This window comes from Balaenoptera physalus (genome assembly GCF_965194825.1).
Source record: "Balaenoptera physalus genome assembly, chromosome: 14".
Lineage (NCBI taxonomy): Eukaryota > Metazoa > Chordata > Mammalia > Artiodactyla > Balaenopteridae > Balaenoptera > Balaenoptera physalus.
Genome location: NC_138893.1, coordinates 29,604,003 through 29,628,792, shown reverse-complemented (window position 1 = coordinate 29,628,792; position 24,790 = coordinate 29,604,003). Strand labels below are relative to the sequence as shown.

The window sequence follows — 24,790 nt, the reverse complement described above, 5'->3', positions numbered from 1 at the left end:
ATCGGGACATACGAACACCCACAGCACATCGGCCACCCAGCTGGACCCGGCCAGTCACCAAAGCTGCTGCTGACCAAGTGCCCACCACGTGCCAGGAAGACAAACCCAACACACCGTTCTCTGGGAAGCAAGTTCACTGCCACAGCACCCCAGAGGCCCCCACGGGTTAATGCTGGCTGTCCTCAGGCAAAGGAGGGCAGCACCCAACCCCTCGCTTTTTCTTCCTTCTCTGGGAAGGGAAAGTAGGTCTTAAATAGAAAGTAAATATTTTACTGGGCATTTCTCAGAGTGACCTAATACCGAGTCACATTCCACAGTCTAAAAACAACCTCCTGAACGGTTTTCAGTTCATCACTTTGGCCCCAGGAATGGAGGAGAAGACGGGCTGCTCCCTAACCAAGCCAGCGTCCACCCGCCCTTCCCGGTGCCTTCCCGGGCCCTTCCCGGTGCCTTCCCGGGCGCTTCCCGGTGCCTTCCCGGGCCCTTCCCGGTCCTGTGTGAGGCAGACTCAGGTATTTTTTAAGAGCACCAGGACCTGGATCTCCCACCACAAACACTTCTCCCTGGGCCCCGCCCCCTTCACCGGGCACTTCTCCAGACTCCGGAAGACTCATCCATCGTTTAAATGCAAAGGATAAAACCTCCCTTCCCTGGTGGACGCATTCCCCTAGGAAAGGGCCCACTCACCATCTCTGTGACCAGCAAGTCCCATTTCCCACCCTGCACAACCAAGGCAGTCAAGGCCCAGGGAGCACAAGGAAATCTGCTCCACCGGGCACACAGCACCTCCCAGCAGGAGCAACTGATTTACTTGTTTATTTATTTTGTATTTTTATAAATTTAACAAACACGTACAATGTGTCGGGCCTGTTCTAAACTCTTTATAAATATTACGTCGTCAAATCCTTGTAGCCCACCCCTGTTCTTACCCTTGCTTCCGATTCGGAAACGGAAGCCCTTTGCGAGGGCTCGTGAAATCCCGAATGCAATCGTGTGTCTCGTTCCATCCCTCCTTTTTCCCACACTTTCTAGAACAGTCTGCCCCATCTGATGCCTCGTCCTCTGCTGGTGGGGACGTGTGTATATTTGGGGGCAGGGCTGTCCCTCCTTGGGCCCAGCCTCAGCCCTGGCAAAGGAGGCAGACATTCACTGCCTTGGTGGGACCTCTCCCTCACCATCAGAGTGAGTCCCCAGGTCACACTGAGGTCAGCCCAGTGCTCCAGGGTGGCCCAGAGAAAAGCTTCTGGATCTCAGCCTGGAGCCTGACATGCCAAGTAATCACCAGGTTGCAAAACTCCCAGATACAAGCACGGCCAAAAAGTGGTCCCTGCACTGACCCTGCCCTCTTCCCCACTAACGACAAGGCACCCAGACCCAACTCCCACCATTCACTCTCCCTCCAAGACCCCAGCCTGCCCACTGCAGCTACAGAAGATGAAATAAATTAGGAAAAAACCCGTTAATCTCCCTTGCAGAGAAACCTTTTTAAGAACCAGAGTTATACTTGCAATGTGCATTTCTAGCGGTTCTGCTGAGCTCTGAGGGGCGTCTAAGCTCTTGGGTCGTCTGAGACACACATCAAGAGCACAACCCAAACAACTGTTAGTCACAGCCCCTCTCCTTCCTGCCCCTGGGACACAGGAGACTCAGTAAGGCAAGCTCACAATTACCGCAAAGAAAACTCAAACCACTTTGAGCCGCTTTCTCTGCCCACTACTTGGAGCACGTCTGGCCAGTTTAGGGAAGAAGAAAATTACCCACTGTTCAAAGCCCTCCTTAAATACTCAGGAAGACATCACTACAGATAGAATTCCAACGTTAATTCTGAAATCTCCTGGCTTTTGTCAGATGAAGCCACATTCTTAATCCCAGGCTTAGTTGAGAAACGAGAAGAAAGGATGTTTGTGTGTGGGAAAAAAAAAAAAATCCTCAGCCCTGAGCGAAAAGCAGCAAGCACCTTGGAGGAACAGGGAGAATAAACAGAACTCTGCACAAGGCCAAGGCCGAGAAAAATAGGGTCTCGGGAAACCTGGTGTACTCACCGCGGCACCAACAGGGCACGTGGGGGAAACCTATCAGATTTCCCCCGTGTCCTTGTGGAGGAACTCGGGATGCCAAGCCCAGGGGCGTTTCTGCAGAGCCAGGGATCCCTAAACCCGGAAGAGGACAGGGATACACACCTGCAGACCCAGAAAAGGTTCTGGGACCACCCACAAATCCTGGCTCTCGGCTGGCCAAGGCTAACAAAACCATAAGGGCCATGAGAACATTCCTGTACTTAAATGCCTTCAGACCCGGCCACATCCACCCTCCAGGCAGAAAGGCCCCCATGGAAGCAGCAGCTTCTCCTTCTCGGGTCCCAACGAGCACCGCTGAGGCCTGAGAGGCACGAGCTGGCCCAGGGCTAATCCTGGCGTGCCTGCACCCGCCATGCACCACCCTTTCCCATGGGAAGTGAAGCAGAATGGAGACCCTGTGTGAAAACTGCAGGGGGGACTTAAAATAGGCAGAATATAATCATGACCCAAGCTGGACCGGACTAATTGGTCAAAAGCCCCCGACCCCGACCCCGCGCCCCGCGCTGCCCTCAACCTCCAGGAAACAGGGCAGAACCCAAAGGCTGGGAGAGGGAGTCTGCAGTGTCCCCACCACCGCCCAGGCCCACTGGAGCCTTGGAGCACCAGCAAAGACTTCAGGGATTTATTTCCCAAGCACACACGTGTCTGCAAGCACACACGTGTTCACGAAAGGAAGAGAAGCATGGTAGGGCAGGAGGATAATCTTGTAATTAAAGGAAAGCCTGTTTTTCAGGAAAATCTCCACCTTGCGGGGACCTTACCCTAAAGGAAGCCAAGGTCAGTAGGAGAGCTTCCACATCACCTGCTCCGGGTGCCTTTCAGGTGAGTTAATCACCCAGGCAGGGCCGGTCTCCAGATTTCAGGACACACCCAACTTTGTGCCATTCCCTTTCAATTCTCTGATAGCCTCTTTGAAAAGAAAGCTGTTCCTTTTGTTCGGGAGTATTAATTCAAATTCCTTTCCAAGGCCAACACAAATGCAGGGCCGCAACCCAAAGGAGGTTTACCCAGCAGAATCAAGTTTCTCGCCAGTTTTTACAGGAGTGGTGCAAACAGACTATTCCAATTAGGTGAAATCCTCACCATCTTCCCTGTCTCTTTTCCCAAATTCCCCCATGTTGAACACAGGAACCAACTCCCACTGTAAGATGTGCATAATGAATCCAGCTGGAAAGTGAGAAGCAGCCGGAGTGAGGGAGGGGAGCGCCCCATCCACCTCCAGCCCCTCCCCCAAGTGAGGGCACATGCTAGGACGGAGGGGGCTCACTTGAGAAGACTCCCACTGAGGTCACTCATCCAGACCACAGGCTTGTCGAGCACCTGGCTACTAAACCCAATTTTACCAGAAAAAACAAACACAAAACAAAAAAACCTAAACACTGTGAAAGCTAGCCACATCATCTCAGGGCATGTGTGTGTATGTGTGTGCTCATACACACACGTGTGTGCTTGCTGGGGGGTGGGGTGGGGGGGATGTGCACATCAGAGACACCCAGATAGAGGCAAGGGAGGAAATGAGATCAGGAGGACAGAGGGGTCTGATTTGGCGAGCATAGCAAAGCCATCCCCAAATGTACTCAAGTCCCAATCAAAAGCCAAAAGCCTCAATCAATTACAGAGAAACCAGAGCCAGGTGGAATTGACTTCTGGCTCCCTTAGTTGCTGAACTCCAACCCCCCGCCCTCCCCCCACGCTGTTTCTTGATTGGTGAAACAGTGACTATCACTTCTACCTCAAAGAGGCCGATCAATAGCACTGTGCCTAGCCCTTGAGGTCCTTCCGGTGTCTCGTCTTTGCCAGGACAGTCAGTCTGTGGTCCAGAGGCAGAATTCTCCCTGTGCACCCAATGCGGCCCCCCATCTCCTGAGCCTGCCTCAGGCTTCAGATCAGGAGCCATGCTGTTCATTAACTCAGAAAGTGTAGTGAATTTAAAACAGGCCTGGTCCAGGAAACTATCTAGAAATCCTTCCTTAGCATTAGATTGTGAGATCCCAACAAAAGACCACTAATCAAAGAAGGAAATTAAAACAAGCCAGACTTCTCACAGTCCCATGTGATCTAGAAAGCAACTCTGGGCCTGAGAAAGATAATTGTTTCTGAGAAGCCATCTGAATCCTGGGGAGAACATGCCTGATTCAGGGCAAGCCTGAACCCTCACCTCCCCTCTGCTCTCAGGGCGGCGGGAAGAGCGGCTCCTTCACCAGGGAATCCTGCCCAGTCCTCACTTCCAAGAGCCTGTTCAATTCCCAGCTCTGCCACTTGGAGGGCAGAGAGGGCGATGGACAAGTCACCCAAGTGTCCCCTGGGCCTGACACCTCACCCACCTTGTTGTAAAGGTCAAACGCAACACAGGCCAAGCGTCCAGTGAAAGTGACAAAGATTCTAAGTAAAGGATCAATCAAGGGTAGTTATAGTGTTACCTTCACAGAAATAACAGAACTACTTACATGGTCTGCATGGACTTCTTAAGTATCAAATTTAAGTTTGCAAGGATAGAAAGAGCCGAACACACAGGAATTCCTCCACCAAGGATGAGAGGGGTGCAGGGTGGAAAAGCCCCGTTTCATCCTGGCTCCACACTTACTGCCCCTGCAACCTCTAGTCACATGGCTCATCAAGCCCCACGCCGGGACAAGTGCTGCAGTGTGAGAAGGATGTAGATTCTGAGGGAGGACGGGGTAGCCCTCGGAACTACCACCGCGCTATTGGTACAAGTAAAAGAGCCAGATTGGAAGGCTGCGGCAGAAACCGCGGCCTCAACACCGCCCCCGGGACGGGATGCCAAGCCGGCCAAGTCCCAGCGATGGGGCCGTTTACCGCTTGTCGCATCTCTGCCACCATCGAACCTCCCTGTCCGCTGGGAGTGGGCTGTACAGACAGGGACAACACGACTCAGGTTTCAGATCTCCGGAGCCCGCGATCGCTGGGGTGGCTCGGGCACGGTCCAGCCAGGTACCTGGTTCTGCTCCGAGCCTCGCCGCGGGTTCGGGACCCACCTCGGTGTCCTGCGTCCTCTCGGGGCTCCTTCCACGTCCCGGCCGGGGGGACTGGGAGGGGCACGGGCGAGCCCGCGGGTGGGCGGCGGCGAGGGGCGGTACCCCGCACAATGGGCTGCGGGAGGAAGGAGGAAGTGGGCACTGGTGGGGGTAAGGGCCATTTCTATCACCTATCGACAAATTCCCAGCGGCGGGAAGCAGCTCCCTATTTACAAGTGAAAGGGCAAAGCGCGAGGGGAGGGGCGCTTCCGGCGGAGTCGGGTACAGCGCGGGGGATGGGGTGGCGGGATAAACACGCGAGCCTGCGGGGTCCAGCCGGGGGGCAGGGGAAGGAAAAGGCGGGCGGGGCCGCCAGGTAGGCGGCCTTCGGGGGCGGGGCCGCCAGGTGAGCCAGCCTGGAGGGGAGGAGCGGAGCTGCCAGGTCCGCGGGGCCCAGGGGATCAGGGGGACCTCACCTTCGGGCCTGGGGTCCTAGAATCCCGGAACCCCAGACGCCAGGAGAGCCGTCCTTATAGCAAGGCCCAGCACCCCGGCTGACGGGGCGCATTCGGGGTAGTGCAGCCGCAGACCACGCCCCCTCAGGTAGAGGGCAGCCAGGTAGGGCGGTTGGCCTTCACCCAGGCCCAACTTTGCCCTCCCCGCAGCAGAAGGTCGTGCAGGAGCCCGGAAGTCACCCTGCGGTCAGTCTGGGCGGAACGCTGGGGTTCCCGGCGCCCGAGGCCCCCGAACTCGAGCTACAGAAACAGGAGGCGGAGACCAGCTTCTTTATGACTCGGGGGAGGCAATTCAATGTTTCATCCTCGCATAAAATAGGAATTGCTCTATTTACCTAGCCGGCAGGAGCATCGTGAAGATTAATGACTGTGAAATGTTTTTAAGATCAAAAACATTCTGAGACTTTACTTATAGACACTTATATGTGCACACTGATATCTGTACAGCAAAATATACTCTTTATTGATTGCCCTCCTGGAGTGACTTCTAGCCCGTAAGCAGAAAGCACTGAGAAAAAAAGATTCTGGAACATCTCTGTGTCCTCCTGAGATACTAAGGAATATGGGTAGAAACCGTGGCAGCCACACTGGACCTCCTGCTCCATCCAGGCCTGCAGTGGCAGCTGGAGGCATCAGTCAGCAATGCAGCCCACACTTCAACGTCTGGAGAAGAGCCGGAAAGAAACTTTTAAAATATTTGTCACACCCCCGGGGAAGAAAACGCAGCATTCCCACCCCTCAGCTCAGCAGGCAGGTGCCCCCAAGTGTGGGCCACCATCGGGGTCTCTGCTGTTCGGAAAGCTCTGCCCTACCACCCCGGGCCCAGTGGTCAGTCAAACTCAGCCAGTGCTAGGAGCCCACGCAGGCCATCTGGCCTGGCAGCTCCAACAGCAAGGCATCCGTGGTGTCACCAGCACCCTGTCCCTCCCCAGCAAAGCAAGCCCACGTGACCAGGCAAGGCCGCTCCACTCCAGTCCCCTCAACCATTCTTGGACAGGGTTTTCAGAGCTCCTGAGAGCCCTCCCGGCTCGCTGCGGGCTCCGGCTGCAGTCCAGGTGGGCAGGCCCGGAAGCTGCAACACCCTATGGGCTCCCCACCATCCAAAAGGATGTGCAGGCATGACCCCTACCCCTTCCCCAGACCCACCTGGGCCTGAACTAGCAGAAACTTTATTTGCACTTCTAGACCCACCGCACTAACGACATCCATCAGCAAAAGAATAAAGTCCCAGCCAGAGTTCATTCAGCAGGAAAGGTGCACAAACCGCTTCCTGGCCTCCACCCCCTACAGCAAAGGAACTTCACCAGCTGCTCCTCCTACCCCACACACACTCACACACCTGGGGCAGCTACAACACTATCACTTCCAGGTTGGATTCAGGTCATTTTCACCTAACAAGTGATTCTTTGCTAGCCTCAACAGCTAGCCTTTAGGCTTTTTAAATTGCCATATACCTGGGGCAGGGGGTTGGGGGGTGGGGGGACAATCCCATCAGGCCAGAGGAGCTGACCTCTATAATCTCAGTCTACAGTTCCTTCCAAAGAAACTTCCTGGGATTCCACGACTCCATAATGAAGTTTTTGTTTGTCCTGTGCTGGAAGCCAGATTTCAGGCATGGCTGGAGCGCAGCAGCGAGTTTACAAACCCTTGGCCAGCCCCAGCGCTGCAGAAAAAGACCCACACATCATCCATGTGACGAATTCCTTAAAAAGACGCTTCCAAGTTTCTGCCACAACCTGGGCTGGGATGAGACACAGAAACGTTGCCACTACTTCCAACCAAGCTTCAAGCCAGTTAATAGTGTCTTTCAAGTCATAATTAAAGATTTATTTTAATGCAAAAAGCAGGTTTCTGAGCACTTTTGAGAGGGAGAAAAAGCAACAGTGTAAAGGAAGGTTTTCTTTGTGTTTTCATCTCACAAGCAGGATGAATTTTAAGAACCACACCATTTTGTGGAAAAGCACTGCCTTCCCCCCTACCCTGGGACATTTCTGGACTCTCAGTGAACACCAACCAAAGGTGAGGCTGCCCACCAAGTTCAGGCAACAACAGCTATTCGGGATTAACATCCCCTAAACACCATCTGATCCTGGGGAGAATGCAGGCTCTGTTATTACCCAGGATAGAAGTCACAATTCTCCATAAAAGCAAAAGCATCATTTGCTCCAGGAATAAGAAAGAACCCAACCATTTTATCACAATTTTTGTGAATATTAAGCCACCCCTAGGCAACCATCTGTTAAATTTCGTTACAGAAACAGTTAAAGCAGATCATTTCTAAAACATTCACTCAAGGAGGAACTAGGCTAGATACAGATGGAAACATCAACTGGCCCCCAAAGTTCCAGGCAGAAGGGGCATCAGCCCCCAACAATGGGCCAGGGCTACACTGATCCCACTTCCAGGAGAGGCAAAAAAGAAAGTTAACACGAGCGCCTGCCCCTTTAGCAATAGAGTTTTGGCTCCACTTTGGAACCTCAGCTCCCCTGTAGAAGCAGGAAGCTTTGTGAATGGAGGAGGAAGATGCAATACAGAGGAGCATTTTCAGAAATGGCAGCACCTGTGCAACAAAATACGAAAATCCAACAAATACTCGTTTTAGCCGCACTTTCCCTAACACCACAAACAGACTAAAAACTAATGTGAGGAGAATAATAAAAATAAACACAACTGCTTCCTATGACTTCAGATGCCTCAGTTTCTGGTAAGCGTTGAACGTGATTTCTGAAAATTGCATTTCAGGGGGGGAAAAACTCTGCTTCGTTTACACTTTCTTAGAAGAACCCTACTATCTGCTTTTAGAATCTTTGCTCCAAAAAGCAGATCACTGAGAAGAAGAAGCACACAGAGTTCCCCAGCAGTCCAGAAAAGACCACCTTCTAAGAAAAAGTCTGGAAAGGGAGCAGGCCGGCGACCCCAATTTCCATGCCAGGCAAAGACAGATGATTGTGACTCTGGTTCCCATCCTGTCTGCAGCTCCTGAAGTTTCTGTGTTCTCGAGCAGTTAGAAGAATGAAGGCGAAACTGCCCCTTGGCTCCCATAGTCAACATTCCACACAAACAATGGCCTGGCTTGCTCCCTATTGTACATTCTGTATTCATTTGTGAATCCCATTTTTTTTTTTTTTTTTTTTGCACAATGTGCAAAGCCCTTCTTTTCACTGGTGCAGTCCTGAAGGCCCAAGTGCAGCCATAATTTAGGCTTGAAATACTAATAATGATGGCTAAAAGCAAACTACAGATGAAGCCCAAACATTAATTTGTGAAGATCATTAGAGTCACACTGATGGCTTTTGGATACTATCCATTAAATCATGATCAAAAGAAACACTGAACACCTTAAAAATGGTTCTGAAGTTTTTAGCAATTATTAAATGTAATTTTCCAAACCCAGAGATAGGTGTGTTTAAAAAAAAAAAAGAAAAAAAAATACCCTTTCATAAGTTTTTGATACATATTCCATCAAACACAGACTTGAATAAAAATTAACTTCAAAAGATTGATTGGGGGGGGAAGATTTGCATTTTTCCTTCTTTCCCAGGATGCTGTAACTTTAACCGTAGGAGTGTAAATTAGGACATGCTTACCAGCTGTAAGGGAGAAAACTGATACTGCCCAGGCAGTATAGCCTCTGAGAGCAGATCCATTCCAGCATTTTCATGTGCCTACTAAAAGTCTGCAGTACTGGAAGTCCACACAAGCATTCCTTAGCTAGTGAAATGCAGGAACTTTCTTGGGGAATAAGACACCCCGATATTTCAATACACGGTGTTAAGTACAAGAACTTCTATTTGAAGGGCCAAGCAAACTGCACTCCCATTTTTAAATTACTACAGAAATGTGTTCCACCCTCTGTAATTGAACTATCAGCCAGGTGGTGGAAATATTACAGGAGTTGTGCCCTGCTGAAAAGAGATAAATTTCCTTTCCCAATCACGTACTATATGAATATATATTTGTGGCCTGTATCAGGGACATGAGACACTTGGGCTGCTGCTTTTCACTGATAGAAAGATTAGTAACAGAGGGACCCAGGCTTGTACTCACATATGTTATGATGACAGCCCTTCTATATTAAAATGACAGTGGTAAAAAATGACAACTGGGGTGGCCATTCTGCTGTTGCTGTAAACTCTTTAAATTTTTTCCATTTAGGGAAAGTGTTAAGCACAAAGGGGATAACTTTGCCTTCAAAAATGATTCATGATGGAAGAGAATTGTTGGCAAATGGCGTTCTGGTGCTAGACCTCAGCGGGGCCGCCCTTTTGGTTTTGAGTCTCAAGGATTTCAAACGGTGTGAGTTATCCTGAACTCTCTTTGCTTTAGCATTTTAACAGTTCCCAGCAATAATATCCTTTCCCAATCCAGCGCTGTGCTTGCTCAGCACCTACGTTGCATACTCATCCTTCATTTACCTTGTCGCTGGCTACTCAGGACACTGAAAAAGTTGCAGGTTGATTTTGCAGTTTTGTTTGTTGTTGCTGTGGCTGTTTGTTTCACTTCGTCTCTCATTAAAACACTTTCAGGGCTTATGAATAGGATTTCTTTCTGGAGTTTTACAAGTCAAGAGTAAAGTTATTGATTATTCCCTGAAAGGGTAACTGATGGCTAGTTAATAATTATACGAAGAGTAAGTTTTCCTGTTTCGTCTTGTGTACACGACCAGATTAACAATGCCAGGGAAAGCAAACTCGACTCCACAGGAACAGGTGTGCCCTGAGTCTTAAAAGGCCAAAATATCTCACAAAGTATGTCACTGGTGTATTTTTACAATGCTAGTAGTGTTTGTTTTTAAGTAGCCAAACTTTTTTAGTTTTTTAACTTTAAAGAGACACACTTTGCAAATATTTCTTCACCCAGTCAATGACTAAGTGCCAGACATAAGTTGCAATTCGAGCCTGGCAAAGGAATACATTTTAGGGACAAAGAGATTTTTTTGCTGCTGTTGTTGTTGTTTAAACCACAGTTAAGAAAAGGCAATTTGCCCTGCCCCTCCCCCAGGAGAACACCCAGTTCAGGATGGTCAAAGATCCCAAGTGAAATCCTAAATAACAGGGCTCTGAGCTCAAATCTGCAGAGCTACGCAGAGCGCCCTCCACCTAGCTTTATTAATGTACAATCAGAAAGGAGGGAGAAAACATACCGCCTAGCTTTATCTTCCCAAACAGGAAAAAGAATTAAACCAAAAAGCACCATGTCAGGTCCAAAACAAGCTCCAAACCCAAGATTTGTAAATTCCCTCTAATAACTGCTTTCTACAGGGACAAACTGGGGTCCCCTACTCCTCGGGCACAGAAAACCAATCAGTGTCATAAATTCCCTTTGCCTTCAACCCTCACTCCCTTGTACTGGGGACAGAGTAGGGGGAGGGGTCGACCCAACATCAACACTTAACACTAAACCCCTCAATGCTCTACAGAAATATGCTGGCTTCTTTCCTTTGTTTGGTCCTGTTATACTTGATCAAGTGTGAACGATTAAACTGGTTTCATTAAAGGCAAGTGCATTCACAGCTAGCATCCAACTTCAATGGCAACTAGAAGCATATTTTGCAAGAAGGAGGGCCTGCTTTTTTGCTTGAACTCTACCATCTCATTAACTTTTCTTTGGGGGGGGGGGGCAGTAGAAAGGGCACTAGGGGTTTTTACCAGAGAGTGTGTCAGAGCAGCCCAGAGATCTGATGCTAGACAAAAGGATATTTAGTGTTTCAACTCTGGGATACAGTCCCTCTTACTTAAAAAAGAGAAAAGAACTCCTGTTTCAATATTATATTAAAGCTGCTCTGACTGAAAGTGTTTAATTAGCATTTTGAATATTGCTTTATAATTGCTTTAAGAAGTATGCTTTGAAATCAAATGATTATGAAAACAAGATGCTTTAAAGTCCCATTACTTCAAAATGTAGAAAATTTATTAAAAAAAAATCAAAACAGTGGAATTCTCCTAAGCACATGAAAACTAAAGTTCTACTTTGAGAACCCTAGAGGCAGAACAGCAGTCTTAGGTACTGAACACGGGGTAAATTTTTAACTGCCTTTGAGCCCAAGCACCTAGCTAGCAGAGAAGAGTGTCTTCTTTGAAAGAGTAGTACCAGAGTTTGATATATTTCGCCAAAGTCGGGAGGCAGAATCACTTAGTAAACTAACCAAAATAAACGTCCCCTCCAAATTATCCATGTCAGATAAAAATATACCAGTCTCTACAATATCCAACAGAATTGCAAATAAGGCACTTAGCATTTTAAATTCCCAATGCATATTTATAGAATAGAATTCTCTTGTCTACCCTTCAAGCCACTCACGTATGACTCTCTAAGAACTTAACCCGATCTCTAGTCTTTAAAAAAGAAAAAAGGGGGAAAAATCCAGAAAGATCTGTTTACCCCGGATAGGGCAAGTGAGCCCGGCATGACTACGCAGGCCACTGCCAGCAGCCTGCACCGCAAGGACGCAGATCAAGCGGGGATTTCTACGAAAAATTCCTCCTTTCCCTTGTAAAATACTAAACCCGGGTGCCCTTGGAGCCAACTGCTGCTTGGGCCGCCTCCGGAAAAAGTATTCGGGGGCTGGGCGCACCACACACACTCGCGCGCACACGCAGACTCAGTGTCCGTGACCATCCGCGGCGGCGGAAAGCGAGCCACCGAAGGGAGTGTGTGCGCGTGTGTGTCTCGCCGTGGCCGGCGGTGACCGCGCAGAGCTCCCCGGCCCGCGGCCTCCCGGCACCTGGGCGCTGCGTGGGCTGCGGGCGACCGGCCACACCGCGGGCCTCCGGCTGGTGAAAGGCCCTGCACGCCCCGGCACCCGCGCGCCTCTGCCCAACTTGCCCCGGGTCGTTGGGAAGAGCGCGAGGTAGAGAAAGAAAGGCGCTTCCCCTCGGCCGCGCGGGTCCGTCCGGCGCCGCGGAGGACAAGGAGGAAGAGGCGACAGCGGCCGCCCGGCTGCCTCTGCGCCGCGCCGAGTCCCCGCCGCCCGGGTCGCGCCCTCGCCAGCCCCTCCTGCGAAACTTTTTCTTTTTGGTTCGCCCCACCCGAAAAGTGCGGCCAGGGCGGGGGAGGCGGGCGGGCCGGGTTCGCGGCGGCGGCGGCGGCGGCGGCGCGTGAGGAGGAAGTGGTGCCGGCGGGAGCGCGGCCGGGCAGAGGAAATGCCCAGCCAGCTCGGCCCCCGCCCGCGCCCGCCGCCCGGCTCGCCCCGGGCCCCCGCCCCGCTGCGACTTTGGCGGGCCGAGCCCGCCGCGGCAGTGGTGGCGGCGGCGGCAGATGTGGCCCGACTGCCCGGAGGAGCCAACAATGCGGGGCCGGCAAAACAAAAGGGTTCCACTTCGCATCCTTTCCCGTCTTTCACTTGCGCTCCCGGGGCGCCGCGCGGGATCCCCTGCCAGCAGGGGCCGCTTCCCTGGGGACCCGGAGCCGCGCGCGCCCCGGTTTCCCAGCGGACCCCCGCTCCCCTCCCCCGCCCCGCAGGCGCAAGGCCCCACGCGCTCGGACTCCCGGTTCCAGGGAATCCGGCCGTATTGTCCCCGCGGCGCGCCGCGCGCTCGGCCTGGGTCGCGGGCGGCCCCCGCGCGCGCACCCACCGGCCTCCGGGAACAGGAGCCGGGGGCGCCTAGGAAACCGTCGCCGAGACGCCGCCGCCGCCGCTGCCCTCCGGACGCCGCCGTGCTCGGGGTTTCTTTTTTTTTTTTTTGCCAATCCTGATGGGAAGGAAGGTGACCGCCTACTTCGCATTCATCAACTCTCATCACAACAACAAAAATCCTGGCGCTAACGGCGGCCAGCGGGCACGATCGGCGGCGGAGGGCAGCAGGCAGGGACCCCAGGCCGGCGCCCACTCCCGAGCGCCGAGCGGGGACACCGGGCCGGGGACGCAGACCAAAGATGTCCTCGGATGCCGGCTTGGTGTCCTTCGCCCTCCTCCTCCTCCCCCCCCAGTGGCGCAGTGAGGCGCGGGCGCGGCGCCCCCGGCCCGCGGCCGCAGGTGAGGCGGGGGCGGCGGCGGCCCCAGCCCTCCCCCGGGGCCCCCCTTACCTCGTCCCGGGCCGCCGGCGTCCACGGCGAAGGGCGCCCACCCGGGAGGCGGCGGCAGCAGCGGCGGCGGCTCCCGCCCCTCCCACCCCACCCGGCGGCGGTGGCGGCGGTGGCGGCGGCTGTGCGGCCCCCCCTCAGCGCGGCATGGCTCCCGGCTCCGTCCCTCGCTCCTCCGGCCGCTGCCAGTTCCTCTGGGCCGCTCCCGGGCCACCTTAAAATGACACACGCACACAAGGACACACACACACAAAAACTTAATCTCTCCCCCTCCCCTCCCCTCCCTCCCCTCCCTTCCCCTCCCTCCTCTTCCCTCCCCTCCCTCCTCTTCCCTCCCTCCTCTCCCCTCCCTCCCCTCCCTCCTCTCCCCTCCCTCCCCCCTCTCCCCTCCCTCCCCTCCCTCCTCTCCCCTCCCTCCCCCCTCTCCCCTCCCTCCCCTCCCTCCTCTCCCCTCCCCCCTCCCTCCTCTCCCCTCCCCTCCTCTCCCCCCTCCCCCGTCTCCTCTCTCCTCTCCCCTCCCTTCCCCTCCCCTCTCCCCTCCCTTCCCCTCCCCTCTCCCCTCCCTTCCCCTCCCCTCTCCCCTCCCTCCCCTCCCCTCTCTCCCCTCCCCTCTCTCCCCTCCCTCCCCTCTCTCTCCTCCCCTCTCCCCTCCCTCCTCTCCCGTCCCGTCCCCTCCCCTTATCTCCGCTCCCCACCCTACCCCTCCCCTTCCCTTCCTCCTCCTCCCCTTGCCGCCGAGCCTCTTCCTACTTCCCCACCCACCCCACCCCCTTCCTCCGCCCACCCGGCTCCCGAACGTCTCCAGCCTGGTCCCGGCCCCGCGCCCGGCCGCAGGGAGGGGGCTGCGCTGGGGGTCCCCGGCCCGCACACGCCCCGCGCCGCGCTCACCCCCAAGAGGATGCTAATTCCAACTTGGATCGGGGGAGGGAGCGTCCTGGAAGCCGAGCGCCTCCCGGCTACTTGCTCTTCTTTATTTGTTGTCTCCTCCGGCGAAGGAGGAGGAAAACGGAGAGAAAAGGAAAGGGAAAGAAGCGGCGCGGCCGCGTCTCCCGGTGGCCGCCGGCTGCGCAGGAGCGAGGCGGGAGGCGAGGTGAGGGTCGCCGCTCGCTCACTCCTCGCTTTTTTTTTTGGGCAAAGGCGGGGTCTCTCTTTGCAAACCAATGACACAACCCCACATGGGCCGGCCTCGCCCCCTACAGATACTCTTCACTACAAATCGCCTCTCTCGGGGGATTAGTGGCTCCGCGAAAGTGCACACAGGCGCGGCGGGCGGGCGAGTGGGCCGGGCGCGGCGGGCACTCCCCGGCCTGGCCCCGCCTGGGAGGCCCTAGCGAAGAGCTGGGGCCTCGCGGGCAGGGCTGGGGGTCCATCTGCAGCGGCCGCGAATCCGGCCCTCCCTTCGCCCTCCTTCCTCCTCCGCCCCTTCCACGTGGGGCCCTGGGCGACCGGCCACGTGGGGGGACGCGAGCCCGCGCGGGCCTCGGCACGGCGCCCCGGGGTGGCCCTGGCTCAGTGGGGCCCCCGCCAGGCCCGCGGCGCCGACCTGCCCCCTTCCTGGCCCCGCGGCTCCAACTTCCTCCCGGGCCCCTACGCCGGCCACTTCTGTCTTCTCAGGCCCGTGGGGTCAGGCGCGGGCCGACCACAGGGGGCACTTGCGCTCCCCAGATCCGGATCCGGGAGACAGTGCCCGCGCCTGGCCCGAGGGGCGGAGATGGCCGTGGGTGCGCGCGGAGGGAGCCCTATGTGCTGGAACTTGCAGCGGTAGTGTTCCCTACCAGAAGCAAAACATTTTTTACACATTAAAAAAAAAAAAATTGTTCCTTCCTCTTGCCTGGATCTTGTCGGGGCTATTTTTAAAGCCTTGCCTTGGGTGGGAGCTCCGGGCCTCGCGGGGCGGAGGCGATCTGCGGCCGGGGGGCCCCCAGAGTCGGGGACCTGGAATTGCGCACAGCTCCGACGCCCCAAGGTTAGTGTCTGGACACCAAACCCGGAATCCAGGCGGAGCGCCGGCCGCAGCTAGACTAACTTCCATGCCCGTGACCCGCGGCGTTGGAACTCGGTCTGCAGAAGGGAGCCAGCGGCTGCGGGCTGGGAGGGCTCTTCTCCCTGCTCCCCAGAAGCCCCCAAACTCTCATCTCACGTCCCTGAGATCGGCCGCGCGTCCTCCGAGGGCCCCTGTGTGGGCTGAACCGAGCCCTTAGTCTCGATCTGCTTAAAAACCATATTGAGATGTGACGAACTAGATTGAGGTGTTGAGCAGGAAAGGCGTGGGGAGGGGTGTGAGGTCCGGTCTTTGCAGGCCGCAGGGACTGCCATTCCCAGAGCCGAATCGCTGGGTTTGGCCTCCCACGTACCCGGAGTGCACCACACCCTGTGAATCAGAGGAAACAGGCTGGAGCCTGGGGGCCAGAGAAAGGACCACCGAATCTCTGAACCCTTTTCTGCATCCCAAGGAGCGCTGCTCTAGGCCTCTCGGTCTGTTAACATTTTAAAAACTCCTACGCCGGCTCACAGCAGGAAGGAATGCGCACTGCTCGTTTGCTGAAGTGCGCCCAGGTCAGCCTGCGGGACCGGCTTTGCGGGGCCCCTGACTCCGGATGATCGCTTTATCATCCAACAGTAGATTTTAAAACCCTACTGAAGACCTCCTAGAAGTGATGGCAGCGCGGGACTAGGCATTTAACACCCGCTAGTTCACAAAATTCGGTTACTAAAATGTCCGAAGCTGGTTTTCTACTTGGCACTAATAGGCCCCGGCCATGCCGGCTGAGTGGCTCTCGAGTGGCTTCTGCGGTTCAGTTGAAAAACTGCCAGACCCGCACTCTCAGTGACCTCCGTCTTCTGGCGACCCCGCATCTCCAGCTCTCTCCTCTCCCCAGCAGTTTTGCCTCAAAGTCATGGCGCCTAAAATACTTCTCGGTTATACCCTGACCCCGCCCACCCCCAGGCTACTGAGGTACTATTATATGCTTTTCTATGTTTCTTAGGCATAAGCTATGGTAACCATAAAGATTTTCTGCTTCCTTATTTCACAGATGATCTTTGATTCTGAGTGGCCGACTTTTCACCCAGAAAACACTGAAAGTCAGCTGGCTTTTCCTATCACTTGTTCAACTTTCATGTCTATTATGAATTTGACCTTAGAGAATACTGTGTCCTTTGTTTTGAGAATGTTATTAAAAAAAAAAAAAAAGTCATCCTCGGAGCCAAAAATTATTTCTCATTTCAACTTGGTACCCTATATTTTGCCCCCAACATGTGAGTTATTTCAAACTACATTTTAAAATGAGCAAAGACTCGAATAGACATTTCTCAAAGGAAGATATACAAATGACCAACAAGCACAGGAGATTTCCCTAATTATTAGGGAAATGTAAATCAATGCCACAGAAAGATACCACATCATGTCCATCGGGATGGCTATTATCAAAAAACAAAACAAAATAAAAACCAAAAAACAGAAAAGAATAAGGGTTGGTAAGGATGTCAGAAATCAGAAAACGTGTGCGTTGCTGGTATAAATATAAATTGGTGCAGACACTGTGGAAAACAGTTTGGTAGTTCCTCAAAAAGTAATGTAGAATTTACTATATGAACCATCAATTCCAGTTCTAGGTATATACACAGAATAATGGAAAGCAGAGTCTCAAGCAAATATTTGTACACCAATGTTCATAACAACAGCCAAAAGGTGGAAATAACCCAAATATCCATCAAAGGATGAATGGATAAACAAAATGTGGTCTATACACACAATGGAATATTATTCAGCCTTTAAAAAGGAGAAATTCCAACACATGCTAAACATGAACAAACCTTGAGGACGTTATGCTAAGTGAAAAAAAACCAGAACCAAAAGGATAAATATAAGTTTCCACTCATATGAGGTATCTAGAATAAGCAAATTCATGGAGACAAATGAAAGAGATGACTAAGGGCAGGGAGGAGGGGAAAAAGGGGAGTTGTTTAATGGGCACAGAGTTTCTGTTTGGAGTGATGAAAAAGTTCTGGAAATGGATGATGGTGATGGTTTGCACAACAATTGTGAATGTGCTTAATGCCACAGAACCATACACCTAAAAAGGGTAAATCTTACGCATATTTTACTGCAATATAAAAGAAATGGGGACTTCCCTGGTGGTCCAGTGGTTAAGACTGTGCGCTCCCAATGCAGGGGGCCCAGGTTCGATCCCTGGTCAGGGAACTAGATCCCACATGCCACAACTAAAAGAGCCCGCATACTGCAACTAAAGATCCCGAGTGCCGCAACTAAGACCCGGCACAGCCAAATAAATAAATAAATGAATATTAAAAAAAAATGTTGCAAAGTAGCTTTTGTCTCACAAACCTCTTAGTTTATACTTACTACTATATATAAAGGTGGGTTTGTTTGTTGGTTGGTTGGTTTTGGGGTTTTTTTTGGCCGAGTCGTGCAGCAACTGGGATGTTAGTTCCCTGACCAGAGCACGGAGTCTTAACCACTGAACAGCCAGGGAAGTCCCTAAAGGTATTTTTCAGTAAGGAAAAAAACATTAAGATAAAGACAAAACATTTTGTTTTAAAATATATTTCAGATAATTTGTAGAATAAATACCTTTTACTAATTTTTATCTCTGCCAGTTACCTTTATAGAATATAGTACTGAAATGCTCATTTTTCAGTACTCTCCATGCTTCTTCCCATCTAATCCTGTTTAACTGGTCAGGTTCAATTTCTGGTGTCCCAACATGGATTTTGAAAGACACAAAAAAGAAGAGTCACAAAAATAATAATAGCAGCAACAAATGTTGGTCCATGACTCACTAGGGTGCCTGGCACTGGGCTAAGCCCTTGACATGCATCTTGAATCCTCATAGCAGCCGCTTAAGAGAGATGCTAGTATTATCCCCGTTTTACAAATGAGAGAAAGTGAGGTTCAAAGACTTCATGTGACTTCCCCAAGGTCACACTGCTGGTGAGTGAGGAGCTGGGGTTGGACCCCTATCTGCCTGATTCTGTTTACGTACACATATCTTCATTATTAGTATAGATTCAGAATAGGCAAAATTAGTTATTTTTAAAACGTATTTTTAGCTTCTCCTTATTTGAAAGTTTTTTCTTTCTTCGTTTGTTTAATAATAAGCCTTCAATCTAATCTTTAAAGGAAAAAAGTAAGGAAAGCCCCCCAAATAAATGTGCTGTCAGACACTGGTTAAAAAAATAAAAACAGGGTCTTCCGTGGTGGCGCAGTGGTTGAGAATCTGCCTGCCAATGCAGGGCACACGGGTTCGAGCCCTGGTCTGGGAAGATCCCACATGCTGCGGAGCAACTAGGCCCGTGAGCCACAATTACTGAGCCTGCGCGTCTGGAGCCTGTGCTCCTTAACAAGAGAGGCCGCGATAGTGAGAGGCCCGCGCACCGTGATGAAGAGTGGCCCCCACTTGCCGCAACTAGAGAAAGCCCTCGCACAGAAACGAAGACCCAACACAGCCATAAATAAATAAATAAATAAATAAAATTTAAAAAATAAAAATAAAAACAAAGATGGGTATGGCATGGTGGATTTTAAGGCTCCTGAGGATCAATTTCAGAACAACAATCAAAAGCTGTGATAATGAAAGTAGAAAATAAATGGTTACTGAGAATAAGGGTTCCACATATTACTTTCATATCAAGGAAGAAGTAGTAATATAAAGAGTTCAAAAATGTTGCATCTAACACTGCTTTTTGGGTTTTTTTTGTTTTTGTTTTTGCCTTGTAAAAGATCTGTAGTCACTTTTTCCCTGATAATCTTGGTTAAATAGAAAAATCCAATCACCCAGAATACTTCATTTGTTCAGGTAATCTTGTTAATCAAGCTTCTGAAGTGGGAGGAGTTTGAAGTGTACACACTGCCCTGGGATGTACTGTAGAAGAAGAGGCTTTTCCTTTATTCTGGGAACTCAGTTTACTTGCCTGGGAGCCTCCAGTCCCGCTTGATGTTGCCAGTGAAAGGCAACTTTGCGTCTTCTGGCTTGATTCTGTTTCTTCTGGGTTAACAGGTCTCCTTTGGCGCCTGAAGTTCAAACTCCTTAGCAGAGTGATTTCTCCCCTTGTTCGAGGAGTCTCTCTCCTTTCTGGGTACACGAGTTTGGGATTCGCATAAGGGGCATTTTCCCCCAACGCTGTGGGGGGAGGGGTCCTCTCTCCAGTGGAGGGGCCTGGCCCAGGGGAGCCCCAGAACTGCAGTATGGGAGCAAGGGTATAGCTCTCAGCACAGACAGGGCAGGGACATTTTTCCTGTGGACTCAGCTGTTCCCTGCTGACCAAGCCTGGCGCAGCTGAGCCTTTGAGATGCTGCCTTGTCCTCCATAGCACACACGACCCGCCCCAACCCCTCCCACAGGGCCACCTTCCCCCATGGATGCACTGCGCCGCTTAGCTTTCAGGTACTTCCTGTGTGCACCAAGAAGCCGTGGGCTCCATCCAGGTCACACAGTGCGGCGGGAGCAGCCCTCCCACGGGCCAGCAGTCCAGTCACTTGGCTCAGCACCGCCTCCCCCCGCACGCACACGGGGGGACAGGCAGCCAGAGCTGGTCCGGATTCTCCCTCAGGGCATGGGAACGTCCGTCATCTCTGCTCTGTACTGTTTATAAATATACACATGCGTACATGGCATCTTTCCTGAAGATCTGAGGGTTTGCTTTTTAACAGATAATTAAAAAGTGTAAACCACCATGATTCCTTGCTGCCTGGCTCATAGGAAGCTCGAAGTCAAAGGTTATGTCCAAGGATGCCAACCAGCTATTGTCGGGTTCCAGGAAGCAACTTTTTCCTTCCTCCGTGAAAAGTGATTGTGAACTTGCTCCGAGAGAGGACTGGTTTGTCTTGGTTGAGAAGGCCTATTAAATATTTTCAAAACAGTTTTCTATCTGGACAGCAAAATACCAGTTGTTTGATCGTATTTTCCATGATAGATATGATGGAAAATGAAGCTCAATAAAATGTTTCTTGCTTGACGATGATGCGCTGATGACACAGGACCGCTTCCTGCATTTGGAGAAGCCGGTCTGAGAAACTGTCGGAGGAAGTTTCTGATTCCCATGTTGACTTTTTAATTAACTGTAGGGTTGTATATATGTTTTTAATATAACCACCTAAAATATTTTTTTGGAAGTTGGTGGGAAACTATTAATAAATACCACAAAAGCCCCAACACTATCAACATCCCTGACTTGGGGCAAGGGACTTTTTCTTCGGAGAGAACTGCACGAATTGCCCTCAATAGCAGTTATCACATTTTGTAACACGAAATTACCTGACGGTTTGATCCACTTTGTAGGGCCTGGACTGTAAGAGGTACTTGGTTAAATACTTCTTGGATGAATGAATGAATCACTCCGTGAATATATTTCAAAGAGATCTGAGCTGGGGCTTCCCTGGTGGCGCAGTGGTTAAGAATCCGCCTGCCAGTGCAGGGGAGAGGGGTTCAAGCCCTGGTCGGGGAAGATCCCACATGCCTTGGAGCAACTAAGCCCGTGCGCCACAACTCCTGAGCCTGCGTGCCACAAGTACTGAAGCCCGTGCGCTCTAGAGCCCGTGCTCTGCGACAAGAGAAGCCACGTGCAGTGAGAAGCCCGAGCACCACGACGAAGAGTAGCCCCCGTTCGCCACAACTAGAGAAAGCCCGCGCACAGCAACGAAGACCCAACGCAGCCAAAAATTAATTAATTAATTAATTATTTTAAAAAAGAGAGATCCGAGCTGTGCAAAAGTCATATATGTAAACTGGCAAAGAGAATAAAGTAATTTTTAATTGAACATAGTATTAGGGAGGTAGGATTGGGGGTTATCTTCAAAGGTTTATCTTCATTCTGTTATATTATTTTTATAACTTAAAAAAGTAAAGGGGGGGTGGGAGGGAGGCTCAAGAGGGAGGGGATATATGTATACATATAGCTGATTCACTTCGTTGTACAGCTAAAACGAACACAACATTGTAAAGCAATTATACTCCAATAAAGATGTAAAAAAAAAAAAAAAAGTAAAGGGGCAAAAGGAAATGATGTATGCAACAAACAGTTCAGAAAAAATAATATGTAGATAAAGCGAATGTGCCACATGTTAAAAACTGGTGAATCAGGGCGATGGTTGTATGCACTTATCTGTGCATTTAAGAATTATTTCAAAATAAAAAGTTTTTAAAAAAGTAGTGGAAAAAATGGAATCCATAGCCGCAGTGTGAAGTGCTGAGTCTGAAAGGCACTTATTTTCTCCCGTTTAGCAGCCTTTCAACAGGAAGGCATAACTCCTTCCCCGCTTCGTACCTCCCTGAGAGCAGCTTTGATGTCTCTGGAACCCGGGGCCTATAAAAGGCCCCCAGGACTGACCCACTGCTGGAGGGCGGCAGCTTCCGCCCTGCCTTAATCAAAGACTTCTAACTGAGGGCCTTACTTCTCCCCTCCCTATCTCTCTCCTGTTTCATTTCCAGGAACCCAGGAACCAACGGTTGTAGAAAAAAGATAGTGGCCCTAGATAATAGTGGGTTCTTTTATTGTAACTGTTTTGTGCAATAAAATGGACCAGTCGTGTGCACTTGAGTATTTCAAGGGTCTGTGCGGCGAGAGTTGCTGGGAGTCGGACTCGACTGTATTGTCACTCGCCTGTCTCTGCCGCTCAGAGTTGAGCTCACTTCAGAACCACAGCATCTGCAGCCCTCAGTCGCTGTCCTGAATGGAGGGGGGAGTTTTGCCGCGCTATTCTGTGCAAGAGCTGTGCTCGTTGTGGCTATGATACAATCATGATGTGATTCGTAATTAATTCTAATCAGCAAGTACATTTTTGCCTTTGCAGATGCTGTGGCCTTCTTCAAACACGTGTTAAAACTCCTATGCTCACGCCCTATGCGGTGAGGGGTACCAATCGAAGTGGCTGAAGCTCTCAGTTTCAGGATTTAATTGGTATTTGGGTTTAAGCCCATCACTTTTAGTTTTTAGTTAAACACACACACACACATACACACACACACACTGCCTGAATCCTTTGAAAAACAGTGACTCCAGTCCTAGGAAAACAAAAACAAGCGTGCTGATCATGCAAGTGAGTGAATCTGTAGTGTAACATACGGAGGAAATAAACAAACATATTGAGGTACTACTACTCAACAAACATTGAAGGAGGGCCTGCTCTGTGCCTGGTCTGGGCTGGACCCTTGGCACAAGATTAACCTGAGCTGGTTCCTACCTCCCAGGAGAGAGGATCACAGGGAAACCGCACTGGCACAAGTATTAGGTCATTCAATCCTCACCATAATTCGAGGTAGGGAGTAAACCCCCCAGTTGTCTGTGAGACAATGAAGGAGGATTAGGTGCAGAGCCAGCTCCACGGGCTGCAAGACCTGTAGTCACACAGGCCCCACACCCAGAAGGGCCTCGGGCTTGGTTTCATGCTCTGCAGTTGCTGTCTTGAAATTCTGAACAATTTGAACAAGGACCTTGCATCTTCATTTTGCACTGGGCCTGACAGATTAGCAGCTGGCCCTATTTAAGAGTCCCTCAGCCAGCAAGTGGCAGACCTAGAATGCAGGGCGGTTCTTCAAACGTCCAAGTTCACTGTACTTCAATTACTTTGGGAAAATGATTAAAATACTAGATAAAACATGCCCAATCCTTGTGCAGTGGAACACAGAACGGGGAAGCCTAGAATTCTCTATTAGTGGCCCATGGAGTCAAACTGAGTCAACATGAGTCTAAAAAGTCCCCTGGCCTCTTATGAGGACACCTCCTCACATGTCCAGCCCGGGGACCTACCCTTGGAATGTTCATTTTAATGTTAGTTTTCCTGTAGCGGGGCAGGCCTGTGACCTGCAGTCCTCCAGACGTGTTAGCAATCATGACCAACACCAGAGTCATACAGGCCACTGACGTTACTCAGCCCACAGTCCACGGTGGGGCATGGTGAAGCAGCTGCTGGGAGTGGCCAAGGGGGGGATGGAGACTGGGGGTGGCCAGCCCCCTGGAATTGTTGCACGCAGGGAAAGGAGTGCCATCATCAAAGGGTGCATTACTCAGCTCCAACTAGAACTGGGTTTAGGGTCTAAAGCTTGTCATGCAGCCTGCAGTTCCATCACCTGCAAAATATCCTAAAAATGGAACTGATTTCAGTGAGTTCCTCCTTCCTGGGGAACTCTGTACTTAAAAAAAAAAAAAAAATCATGCATCCCTGAAAATCTACAAATAAGGCCCATATTCATCAGGTCAGCTGGCCAGGAGAGCCCAGGCTTGCCAGTACCCACCATTCATGGCACACTCACTTGTCCCAGGAAAGCATCATTATTTCATGTTAGCTAGGGCAGCCCTTGCATTCCAGACGAGGATGCTGAGGCTGCAAATTAGGGTCGCTTGCCAAAGCCTTTCAGCAGACAGGCCGGGGAGCCCAGGATGAAACTGCAGGTCTGAGGGCCTCCCAGGCTCTCCCTGGCTCTGCTGTCTGCCTGCCCAGTGCTCACCAGGATGTGGACAGGTGAGTGCATCTGGCCCCCAGGTCTGTGCATCTCTGGAGACTTGCCCTCACATTTAATTTGTGCCAGGAAGAAACAAAGCAGTGGTCTGCTAGTTTTTCTCCCTGGCTCCAACTTTTCATTTCAAGATTGTTCAAATCTATAGAAAAGTTGATTTAATAGTACAATGAAGGGGACTTCCCTGGTGGTCCAGTGGTAAAGAATCTGCCTTCCAAAGCAGGTGATGTGGGTTCGATCCCTCGTCAGGGAAATAAGATCCCACATGCCACAGGGCAACTAAGCCCGTGTGCCACAACAACTGAGCTCGTGCGCCTCAACTGGAGAGCCTGCGTGCCACAACTACAGAGCCCACGTGCCACATCTACAGAGCCCACGTGCCCTGGGGCCCACGCGCTGCAACTAGAGAGAAGCCCATGCAACGCAACAAAAGACCCGATGCAGCCAATAAATAAATAAATAAATAAATAAAATTTAAAAAATAGTACAGTGAGGGACTTCCCTGGTGGTCCAGTGGTTAAGACTTCGCACTTCCAGTGCAAGGGGCGTGGGTTTGATCCCTGGTCAGGGAGCTAAGATCTCACATGCCTTGCAGCATGGCTAAGAAAAAAAAAATTAGTACAATGAATACCCACAGGCCCACCACCTGTAATATTAGTACAATTTGTTCACATTTTGTCACATTTGCTTTCGCTCTCTTTTTCTATCGTAGATACTTTTTTTTC

At 51.2% G+C, this 24,790-nt stretch overlaps 2 protein-coding genes across 9 annotated transcripts in view; one reads left to right on the top strand and one right to left on the bottom strand.

The window, feature by feature from the left end:
- Positions 1 to 14,705, bottom strand: part of CTBP2 (C-terminal binding protein 2) — a 164,471-nt gene extending 149,766 nt beyond the window's left edge. For 5 of the 7 annotated variants that reach the window (XM_082423064.1, XM_082423063.1, XM_082423060.1 and 2 more), the window contains exon 1: positions 13,594 to 13,733. The gene's annotated coding sequence lies outside the window, so the exon portion shown is untranslated. Of the gene's footprint in view, positions 1 to 13,593; positions 13,805 to 14,478 lie in introns of those variants that run through there. The other 2 variants (XM_082423066.1, XM_082423061.1) reach the window with 2 other exon arrangements.
- On the top strand, positions 13,145 to 20,041 carry LOC309642100 (uncharacterized protein). 2 transcript variants are annotated; one of them, XR_014252973.1, is made up of 4 exons: positions 13,145 to 13,543; positions 14,586 to 14,680; positions 15,205 to 15,556; positions 16,626 to 20,041. XR_014252973.1 is itself a non-coding variant. In XM_082423077.1 (4 exons), exons 1-4 carry the CDS (start codon positions 13,444 to 13,446, stop codon positions 16,627 to 16,629), a joined length of 306 nt encoding a protein of 101 aa, XP_082279203.1. In that variant the 5' UTR covers positions 13,145 to 13,443; the 3' UTR covers positions 16,630 to 20,041. The 2 variants fall into 2 exon arrangements, 1 of the variants encoding a protein (XP_082279203.1); XM_082423077.1 differs by having other exon boundaries at positions 15,450 to 15,556.
- Positions 20,042 to 24,790: the final 4,749 nt, after the last annotated feature.

What these genes read in the sequence shown, in the direction of transcription:
- LOC309642100 (XM_082423077.1), top strand. Translation starts at nt 13,444, where the DNA reads ATGTCCTCGGATGCCGGCTTGGTGTCCTTCGCCCTCCTCCTCCTCCCC. An exon ending in CCCCCGGCCCGCGGCCGCAG is followed by an intron (nt 13,544 to 14,585) that starts GTGAGGCGGGGG and finishes CCTCCGGCGAAG; the next exon opens with GAGGAGGAAAACGGAGAGAA. An exon ending in GGAGCGAGGCGGGAGGCGAG is followed by an intron (nt 14,681 to 15,449) that starts GTGAGGGTCGCC and finishes CTATTTTTAAAG; the next exon opens with CCTTGCCTTGGGTGGGAGCT.